This window comes from Pseudophryne corroboree, chromosome 3, assembly GCF_028390025.1.
Source record: "Pseudophryne corroboree isolate aPseCor3 chromosome 3, aPseCor3.hap2, whole genome shotgun sequence".
Taxonomy (NCBI): Eukaryota; Metazoa; Chordata; class Amphibia; order Anura; family Myobatrachidae; genus Pseudophryne; species Pseudophryne corroboree.
Window position 1 is genome coordinate 400,827,570 of NC_086446.1, and position 11,133 is coordinate 400,838,702.

Consider the following 11,133-nt stretch of genomic DNA (forward strand, 5'->3'; position numbering starts at 1 on the left):
AAGGACTTTGTGGGGTCCTGTCCTCAGTCAGAGCATTCCCTGTGTGTGTGCGGAGTGTCGGTACGGCTGTGTCAACATGTTTGATGAGGAGGCTTATGTGGAGGCGGAGCAGGTGCCGATAAATGTGATGTCACCCCCTGCGGGGTCGACACCTGTGTGGATGGATATGTGGAAGGAATTACGTGACAGTGTCAACTCCTTACATAAGAGGTTTGATGACATAGCAGATGTGGGACAGCCGGCTTCTCAGTCCGTGCCTGCCCAGGCGTCTCAAAAGCCATCAGGGGCTCAAAAACGCCCGCTACCTCAGATGGCAGACACAGATGTCGACACGGATACTGACTCCAGTGTCGACGACGATGAGACTAGTGTACATTCCAATAGGGCCATCCGTTACATGATTACGGCAATGAAAAATGTGTTGCACATTTCTGACATTAACCCTGGTACCACAAAAAAAAAGGGTATTATGTTTGGGGAGAAAAAGCAACCTGTGGTTTTTCCCCCTTCTGAAGAGTTAAATGAAGTGTGTGATGAAGCGTGGGTTTCCCCCGATAAGAAACTGGTAATTTCCAAAAAGTTACTAAGGGCGTACCCTTTCCCGCCAGAGGATAGGATACGTTGGGAGACATCCCCTAGGGTGGATAAAGCGCTCACACGCTTGTCAAAGAAGGTGGCACTACCGTCTCCGGATACGGCCGCCATAAAGGAGCCTGCGGATAGAAAGCAGGAGGCTATCCTGAAGTCTGTATATACACACTCAGGTATTATACTGAGACCGGCTATTGCTTCAGCATGGATGTGCAGTGCTGCAGCTGCTTGGTCAGATTCCCTGTCTGATAACATTGATACCCTTGACAGGGACACTATATTGCTAACTGTAGAGCATATTAAAGACGTAGTCTTATACATGAGAGATGCACAGAGGGATATTTGCCAACTGGCATCTAGAATAAATGCAATGTCCATTTCTGCCAGGAGAGTATTATGGACTCGGCAGTGGACAGGTGATGCGGATTCTAAAAGGCACATGGAGGTTTTGCCTTACAAGGGTGAGGAATTGTTTGGGGATGGTCTCTCGGACCTCGTTTCCACAGCGACAGCTGGGAAGTCGACATTTTTACCCCATGTTCCCTCACAGCCAAAGAAAGCACCGTATTATCAGGTACAGTCCTTTCGGCCCCAGAAAGGCAAGCGGGTTAAAGGCGCGTCTTTTCTGCCCAGAGGCAGAGGTAGGGGGAAAAAGCTGCACCAAACAGCAAGTTCCCAGGAACAAAAGTCCTCTCCCGCTTCCTCTAAGTCCACCGCATGACGCTGGGGCTCCACAGGTGGAGCCAGGTGCGGTGGGGGCCCGTCTCCGGAACTTCAGCGACCAGTGGGTTCGCTCACGGGTGGATCCCTGGATTCTACAAGTGGTATCTCAGGGGTACAAGCTGGAATTCGAGACGTCTCCCCCTCGCCGTTTCCTCAAATCAGCCTTGCCAACTACTCCCCCAGACAGGGAGGCGGTGCTGGAGGCGATTCACAAGCTGTACTCCCAGCAGGTGATAACCAAAGTACCCCTCCTTCAACAGGGACGGGGTTACTATTCCACAATGTTTGTGGTACCGAAACCGGACGGTTCGGTGAGACCCATTTTAAATTTGAAATCCTTGAACACTTATATAAGAAGGTTCAAGTTCAAAATGGAATCGCTCAGGGCGGTTATTGCAAGCCTGGACGAAGGGGATTACATGGTATCACTGGACATCAAGGATGCTTACCTGCATGTCCCCATTTACCCTCCTCACCAGGAGTACCTCAGATTTGTGGTACAGGACTGTCATTACCAATTCCAGACGTTGCCGTTTGGTCTGTCCACGGCACCGAGGGTATTTACCAAGGTAATGGCCGAAATGATGATACTCCTTCGAAAAAAGGGAGTTCTAATTATCCCGTACTTGGACGATCTCCTTATAAAGGCGAGGTCCAGGGAACAGTTGTTGATCGGAGTGCTACAACAGCACGGCTGGATCCTGAATATTCCAAAGTCGCAGCTGGTTCCTACAACGCGTCTACTGTTCCTGGGGATGGTTCTGGACACAGAACAGAAAAAGGTGTTTCTCCCGGAGGAGAAGGCCAAGGAATTGTCATCTCTAGTCAGAGACCTCCTAAAACCAAAACAGGTGTCGGTGCACCACTGCACGCGAGTCCTGGGAAAGATGGTAGCTTCTTACGAAGCAATTCCATTCGGAAGGTTCCATGCAAGGATCTTTCAGTGGGATCTGTTGGACAAGTGGTCCGGATCGCATCTTCAGATGCATCGGCTGATAACCCTGTCTCCAAGGACCAGGGTGTCGCTGTTGTGGTGGCTGCAGAGTGCTCATCTTCTAGAGGGCCGCAGATTCGGCATACAGGACTGGGTCCTGGTGACCACGGATGCCAGCCTTCGAGGTTGGGGGGCAGTCACACAGGGAAGAAACTTCCAAGGACTATGGACGAGTCAGGAGACTTCCCTACACATAAATATTCTGGGACTAAGGGCCATTTACAATGCCCTAAGTCAGGCAAGACCCCTGCTTCAACACCAGCCGGTGCTGATCCAGTCAGACAACATCACGGCGGTCGCCCATGTAAACCGTCAGGGCGGCACAAGAAGCAGGATGGCGATGGCAGAAGCCACAAGGATTCTCCGATGGGCGGAAAATCATGTGTTAGCACTGACAGCAGTGTTCATTCCGGGAGTGGACAACTGGGAAGCAGACTTCCTCAGCAGGCACGACCTCCACCCGGGAGACTGGGGACTTCATCCAGAAGTCTTCCAAATGATTGTACACCGTTGGGAAAGGCCACAGGTGGACATGATGGCGTCCCGCCTCAACAAAAAGCTAAAAAGATATTGCGCCAGGTCAAGGGACCCTCAGGCGATAGCTGTGGACGCTCTAGTGACACCGTGGGTGTACCAGTCGTTTTATGTGTTCCCTCCTCTGCCTCTCATACCCAAGGTACTGAGATTAATAAGAAGGAGAGGAGTAAGAACTATACTTGTGGTTCCGGATTGGCCAAGAAGAGCTTGGTACCCAGAACTTCAAGAAATTATCTCAGAGGACCCATGGCCTCTGCCGCTCAGACAGGACTTGCTGCAGCAGGGGCCCTGTCTGTTCCAAGACTTACCGCGGCTGCGTTTGACGGCATGGCGGTTGAACACCGGATCCTAAAAGAAAAGGGCATTCCGGAGGAAGTCATTCCTACGCTGATTAAAGCTAGGAAAGATGTGACCGTAAGACATCATCACCGCATATGGCGAAAATATGTTGCTTGGTGTGAGGCCAGGAAGGCCCCAACGGAGGAATTTCAGCTCGGTCGATTTCTGCACTTCCTACAGTCAGGAGTGACTATGGGCCTAAAATTGGGTTCCATTAAGGTCCAGATCTCGGCTCTGTCGATTTTCTTCCAAAAAGAACTGGCTTCACTGCCTGAAGTTCAGACTTTTGTTAAAGGAGTGCTGCATATTCAGCCCCCTTTTGTGCCTCCAGTGGCACCGTGGGATCTCAACGTGGTGTTGGATTTCCTAAAGTCGCATTGGTTTGAGCCACTTAAAACCGTGGAGCTAAAATACCTCACGTGGAAAGTGGTCATGCTGTTGGCCTTGGCGTCGGCCAGGCGTGTATCAGAATTGGCGGCTTTGTCTTGTAAAAGCCCTTATCTGATTTTTCATATGGATAGGGCGGAATTGAGGACTCGTTCCCAATTCCTTCCTAAGGTGGTTTCAGCTTTTCATGTGAACCAACCTATTGTGGTGCCTGCGGCTACTCGGGACTTGGAGGATTCCAAGTTACTGGACGTAGTCAGGGCCCTGAAAATATATGTTTCCAGGACGGCTGGAGTCAGGAAAACTGACTCGCTATTTATCCTGTATGCACCCAACAAGCTGGGTGCTCCTGCTTCTAAGCAGACTATTGCTCGCTGGATCTGTAGCACGATTCAACTTGTACATTCTGCGGCTGGACTGCCGCATCCTAAATCTGTAAAAGCCCATTCCACGAGGAAAGTGGGCTCTTCTTGGGCGGCTGCCCGAGGGGTCTCGGCTTTACAACTTTGCTGAGCTGCTACTTGGTCGGGTTCAAACACATTTGCAAAATTCTACAAGTTTGATACCCTGGCTGAGGAGGACCTTGAGTTTGCTCATTCGGTGCTGCAGAGTCATCCGCACTCTCCTGCCCGTTTGGGAGCTTTGGTATAATCCCCATGGTCCTTACGGAGTTCCCAGCATCCACTAGGACGTCAGAGAAAATAAGAATTTACTCACCGGTAAATCTATTTCTCGTAGTCCGTAGTGGATGCTGGGCGCCCATCCCAAGTGCGGATTGTCTGCAATACTTGTATATAGTTATTGCCTAACTAAAGGGTTATTGTTATGAGCCATCTGTTTGTGAGGCTCAGTTGTTGTTCATACTGTTAACTGGATATAGTATCACGAGTTGTACGGTGTGATTGGTGTGGCTGGTATGAGTCTTACCCGGGATTCCAAATCCCTTCCTTATTGTGTCAGCTCTTCCGGGCACAGTTTCCTTAACTGAGGTCTGGAGGAGGGGCATAGAGGGAGGAGCCAGTGCACACCAGGTAGTCCTAATTCTTTCTTAGAGTGCTCAGTCTCCTTCGGAGCCCGCTATTCCCCATGGTCCTTACGGAGTTCCCAGCATCTACTACGGACTACGAGAAATAGAATTACCGGTGAGTAAATTCTTATTTTTTTACCATATATTCCCCAACAGCAAAAGAAAGTACCACCCTATCAGATGCAGTCCTTTCGGTCGCACAAGTCCAGAAGAGGTCGGGGATCCTCTTTCCTTGCCAGAGGTAAGGGCAGAGGCAAAAGAGCACCTGCTTCGGCAGGTGCCCAGGAACAAAAGTCCTTCCCGGCTGCTCCAAAACCCACAGCATGACGCTGGGGCTCCCCTGAGGGAGTCCGCACCGGTGGGGGCACGTCTTCGACTTTTCAGTCAGGCCTGGGTCAGATCAGACCTGAATCCCTGGGTGTTGGAAATAGTTTCCCAGGGTTACAAACTGTAATTCGAGGAGGTGCCCCTGCGCCGATTTTTCAAATCGGCCCTACCAGCTTCCACATCGGAAAGGGATGTAGTGTTAGCTGCAATTCAAACGCTGTGTATACAGCAAGTGATAATCAAGGTTCCCCTGCACCAGCAGGGAAGAGGTTACTACTCAACCCTATTTGTGGTCCCGAAACCGGACGGTTCGGTCAGACCTATTTTGAATCTGAAATCCCTAAACCTGTACATAAAAAGATTCAAATTCAAAATGGAATCACTCAGAGCGATAATAGCCAACATGGAGGAGGGGGAGTTTATGGTGTCTCTGGACATAAAGGATGCGTACCTTCATGTGTCCATATATGCCCCCCATCAGGAATACCTTTGATTCGCTGTACAGGATTGTCATTACCAATTTCAGTCGTTGCCGTTTGGACTTTCCACGGCCCCGAGGATTTTCACCAAGATAATAGCGGAAATGATGGTGGTCCTGCGCAAGGATGGAGTCACAATTATCCCATACTTGGACGATCTCCTGATAAAAGTAAGATCAAGAGAGAAATTGCTGAGCAGTGTGGCGCTCTCTCTGAGAGTGCTCCAGCAACACGGTTGGATTCTAAATCTACCAAAGTCACAGTTGATTCCGACAACTCGACTACCGTTCCTAGGTATGATACTGGATACGGAACAAAGGAAGGTCTTCCTCCCAATAGAGAAAGCCCGGGGCATCCAGAACATGGTCAGAGACCTGCTAAAACCGAAAAGGGTGTCAGTTCACCAATGCACTCGAGTTCTGGGAAAAATGGTGGCGGCCTACGAGACCATTCCCTTCGGAAGGTTCCATGCAAGGACTTTTCCATGGGACCTTCTGGACAAGTGGTCCGGGTCCCATCTGCACTTGCATCAGAAAATAACTCTGTCCCCAGGAGCCAGAGTGTCTCTCCTGTGGTGGTTGCAAAGTGCTCACCTGCTGGAGGGTCGCAGGTTCGGAATTCAGGATTGGATCCTGGTTACCATGGACGCGAGCCTCCGAGGATGGGGAGCGGTCACACAAGGAAAAAATTTTCAAGGACTTTGGTCAGACCAGGAGTCCCTGTCTACACATCAATGTATTGGAACTCAGGGCCATTTACAACGGCCTTCGACAAGCGGAGAGTCCTCTTCGAAACCTACCGGTTCTGATTCAATCAGACAATGTCACAGCAGTGGCTCATGTGAACCGCCAAGGCGGGACAAGAAGCAGAGTCGCGATGGCGGAAGCCACCAGGATTCTTTGCTGGGCGGAAAATCATGTAAGCGCTCTGTCGGCTGTCTTCATTCGGGAGTGGACAACTGGGAAGCAGACTTCCTCAGCAGACACGATCTCCATCCAGGAGAGTGCAGACATAACACGTCTTTGGGGAACTCCTCAAATAGACATGATGGCGTCACGCCTCAACAAAAAACTTCGGAGGTATTGTGCCAGGTCTCGGGACCCTCAGGCAGTGGCTGTAGACGCTCACCGTGGGTGTTCAAATCGGTCTACGTGTTTCCTCCTCTTCCTCTCATCACAAAAGTGTTGAGGATCATAAGGCAAAGAAGAGTACAGACGATACTCGTTGTCCCAGACTGGCCTCGAAGGGCCTGGTACTCAGATCTACAAGAGATGCTCACAGGAGATCCCTGGCCTCTTCCTCTGAGGGAAGACCTGTTTCAACAGGGGCCCTGTGTATTTCAAGAATTACCGCGGTTACGTTTGACGGCATGGCGGTTGAACGCCGAATCCTAGCGAAAAAGGGTATTCCGGAAGAGGTCATCCCTACTTTAATAAAGGCTAGGAAGGAGGTGACGGTTAAGCATTATCACCGTATCTGGCGAAAGTATGTGTCTTGGTGTGAAACCAAGAATGCACCTACGGAAGATTTTCATCTGGGTCATTTTCTCCACTTCCTACAGACAGGAGTGGATATGGGCCTGAAATTAGGCTCTGTTAAGGTACAGATTTCGGCCCTCTCGATATTCTTTCAGAAGGAGTTGGCTTCTCTTCCAGAAGTCCAGACGTTTGTAAAGGGAGTGCTGCACATCCAGCCTCCTTTTGTGCCTCCAGTGGCACCGTGGGACCTCAACGTGGTGTTGCAGTTCCTAAAATCACACTGGTTTGAACCGCTTAACAAGGTTGAGTTGAAATTTCTTACTTGGAAGGTGGTCATGTTGTTGGCCTTGGCATCAGCAAGGCGAGTGTCAGAATTGGCGGCTTTGTCACACAAAAGCCCCTACTTGATTTTTCATGTGGATCGAGCTGAATTGAGGACACATCCGCAATTTTTGCCTAAGGTGGTTTCTTCATTCCATGTGAATCAACCTATTGTGGTGCCTGTGGCTACAAGTGACCTGGAGGATTCCAGATCCCTGGACGTAGTCAGGGCCTTAAAGATTTATGTAGCCAGGACGGCTAGAATTAGGAAAACAGAGGCTCTGTTTGTCCTGTATGCTGCCAATAAGATTGGCGCACCTGCTTCGAAGCAGACTATTGCTCGCTGGATCTGTAATACGATTCAGCAGGCTCATTCTACGGCTGGATTGCCGGTACCAACTTCGGTTAAGGCCCATTCCACTAGGAAGGTGGGCTCTTCTTGGGCGGCTGCCCGAGGAGTCTCGGCATTACAACTTTGCCGAGCGGCGACTTGGTCGGGATCAAAAACTTTTGCTAAATTCTACAAGTTTGATACCCTGGCTGATGAGGACCTAGCGTTTGCTCAGTCGGTGCTGCAGAGTCATACGCACTCTTCCGCCCGATGGGGTGCTTTGGTATAAACCCCATGGTCCTTACGGAGTACCCAGCATCCTCTAGGACGTAAGAGAAAATAAGATTTTAAACCTACCGGTAAATCTATTTCTCCTAGTCCGTAGAGGATGCTGGGCGCCCGTCCCAGTGCGGAAACTCTGCAAGACTTGTATATAGTTGTTGCTTAAATAAGGGTTATGTTACAGTTGACATCGGTCTTGGACCGTTGCTGTTATTGTTCATACGGTTAACTGGTTTTGTATGATCCAGGTTACGTGGTATGCTTGGTGTGGGCTGGTATGAATCTTGCCCTTGGATTTCTAAATCCTGCCTTGTATTGTCCATCTCCTCTGGGCACAGTTCTCTAACTGAGGTCTGGAGGAGGGGCATAGAGGGAGGAGCCAGTGCACACCCATAGTCAAAGTTCTTTTTAGGTGCCCTATCTCCTGCGGAGCCCGTCTATACCCCATGGTCCTTACGGAGTCCCCAGCATCCTCTACGGACTAGGAGAAATAGATTTACCAGTAGGTTTAAAATCTTATTTTATAAGTTGCTTCTCCTTTCCTGTGCACATAATTAGATGTTCGGGATACATCTCTGTCCACCTCCACCTACCTATATACTCCCCTGTGATTGTTTGCTGCTGAACCACCTGACAGTACGTAGGTACATCAATCACTGAAACACTCCACCTCACTGATGCGTCATAGGATCCCCTATAACCCACTGTACACTGAACATTACTACCTAACAAAAACAAACATCTCTGGCAAAGACGGATGGGTGGGGGGGAGATTTATTAGACACGGGGGGGACTCAAAAATGAAAAGCCTAATCAAGGGGTAAGGGAGAGGAAAAAAGGTTGAGAACCGCTGTTCTAGGGTGAGGATCACTCTGATCCTCCCCGGCCCTAAGGTGGGAATGTGATTCTCCCATTGCTGTTGCTAAACCCAAAATGTGTATTGTTTTATGACATCCCCAAGTTTTAAACTACTGTCAACAACCTAATAATCACACTTGCACTTGGTATATCTTTTACTCTCTCTTACCTCTCCTTCCAGTCTCACATCCACTTGCTGGCCAGATTCTGATGCTGTTACACAAGCTACACCACCACTGTCTGGTTCATGCACTTACAGTATTATCTATACCAGTGATGGCTAAACTTGACACTCCAGCTGTTGTTGAACTACACATCCCAGCATGCCCTGCTAGTTTTGCTATTTGGCCATGCTAAAACTGATGCAGGGCATGATGGGATGTGTAGTTCAACAACAGCTGGAGTGTCGAGGTTAGCCATCACTGATCTATACCTCAAATTCACTATTGCAACTCTGTTAACTTGCCTCCCTCTCCATGGCCGGATTAAAGGCTTCAGAGGTCTGGGTCTGAAAATGATCACGGACCTATTCTGAGAAGCAGAGGAGCTATGACCCGTGCTGAGTGGGTGGGGCCATTGCCACGTGGCCTGAACACCCTTCCATTATCAGCCCCAGTCTCCCTAAATACCCTAAAAAATAATAATAATTTGCACGGAAAATAGATATGCAATTTTAACACTTTTGAATTAGAGTGAATCATCAGTAGCGGCCTGAAGCTGTAGCCTATTTGCTCCATTGTTAATATAACCCTATTTCCCTCTGCAGACTGTCCCCTTAAGGCCCATATACACGGGAGAGATGTGTGCTGAGCGAACCGCTCAGCACACATCTCTCCCGCCGATCAGCATAGCGCGATGTGTGCTGAGCGATGCGGGGGAGGACGGGGGGGCGCTCATTTCACCCAGCGGGTGAAATGAGCGACGTGCTAGATTGGCCTGCATGCTGGCCAATATAGTACCAACGATAGCGATGTGCGGGGCCGCGCATCGCTATCGCTGAGGGGGGTACACACGAGTGATCTGTGCTTAAAATCTAAGCAATCTAGTCAGATTTTAAGCATGGATCTCTCCGTGAGTACCCCCCTTAGGGTTTAGTGCTTTGCGTCTGTGATTTGCTAAGTAGTCAATCTTTTGTCATCAATCAAAGTAGTCCTCAATCTTTTTACTACCTCTAGTGGACAATTTCTTAGCTGGATAAGCATCTGCAATAATGGATTGACACATAACAAATTAAAGAATCTGGTAACTGATATATTTTTTAATTCAATTAGTCTAACATAAGAGACCTGCAGGAAGTGATAACATTTACCATTGATGCCTATTGTTAAATAATAAATGATTCAATAGAAACTTAGACACACCTCAAATGTGCTAAACTACATTATTTTATTTTGTTTATAATCATTGGCATTCCTTGACCTAACTTTGATTTCTTTTTTTCTAGAAGTACCCGACAAAGAGCTCACAGACATCTCCGCTACTCCTATGTCTTTACTACCAAAGGAATCTGGAGTAAGACAACCAACTGAGAAAATAATAGAAAGGAAAACCCTTGAGGAATCTTTGTCACACATCCCAATGGATACATTCCAGAAAGTGTGCAGCACAGACAATGGCAGTGCATCTACAGCTAGTAGAGAAGACAGAGTATTAAATACGTTTCTCACTAATAACTCAGATAAGTTTCAGCCTGACATTGACGATGAAACTACCACTGAATTTGAAAGCATTTCTTATCCACCAGCTTTTGACATGCATGTGAGTGGTATGGGCGATAAGCCATATGGGTGTAAATATTGCACACGCAGATTTTCCCACAGATCAAGCCTTTACCGGCATCAGAAAAGCCACACAGGAGAGAAGCTTTATAAGTGTTCTGAATGCAATAAATCATTTACCAACTCCTCAAATCTCAATGTCCATTCGAGAATCCACACTGGGGAAAAGCCATATGAGTGCAATGGGTGCGGGAAGAAGTTTACACGCAAATTTGCCCTTGACCAGCACCTGAAAATCCACAGACAAGAAAAGTTATACATATGCTCACACTGTGGAAAGAGCTATTCAGACTATTTCTTTCTTCTTAAACATCAACAAATGGAAAAGTCTTCTGCCACGCGTATTCCTGACAGTATTATGAAATAAATCATAAGTATTATACATTTTGTATACTGTAGTTTTAGTTGTGTATTCACTTAACCAGTAATCATCTATTATGCTTCACTGATTCCTCTAAATGACAGCTTTTCTATAATATCCTTATAATCATTTAATATATGAAACCAGTTCATAGGAAAAATATGCTGTTTCCCACAGCAAGCCAATTACGGTTTGTCAATTCTCTAGTACAAGAAAAGAAAACTACATGAGGAAACACGTCCATGAAAACAATTCAAGGGAGAATATTATTAAAATTTCTGTGTTCTATCCTTTTGGTATAGACAGAGTGGGGGATGGTT

The 11,133-nt window shown here is 48.0% G+C and overlaps 1 protein-coding gene across 3 annotated transcripts in view; it reads left to right on the plus strand.

The window, feature by feature from the left end:
• LOC135057832 (zinc finger protein 37-like) overlaps window positions 1-10,841 on the plus strand; it is a 109,151-nt gene extending 98,310 nt beyond the window's left edge. For 2 of the 3 annotated variants that reach the window (XM_063963573.1, XM_063963574.1), the window contains one exon: window positions 10,119-10,841. In XM_063963573.1, coding sequence (XP_063819643.1) covers window positions 10,119-10,819 — 701 coding nt within the window. In that variant the 3' untranslated portion in view covers window positions 10,820-10,841. The remainder of the gene's footprint in view (window positions 1-10,118) is intronic. The other variant, XM_063963575.1, reaches the window with a different exon arrangement.
• The last annotated feature ends 292 nt before the right edge of the window (window positions 10,842-11,133 follow it).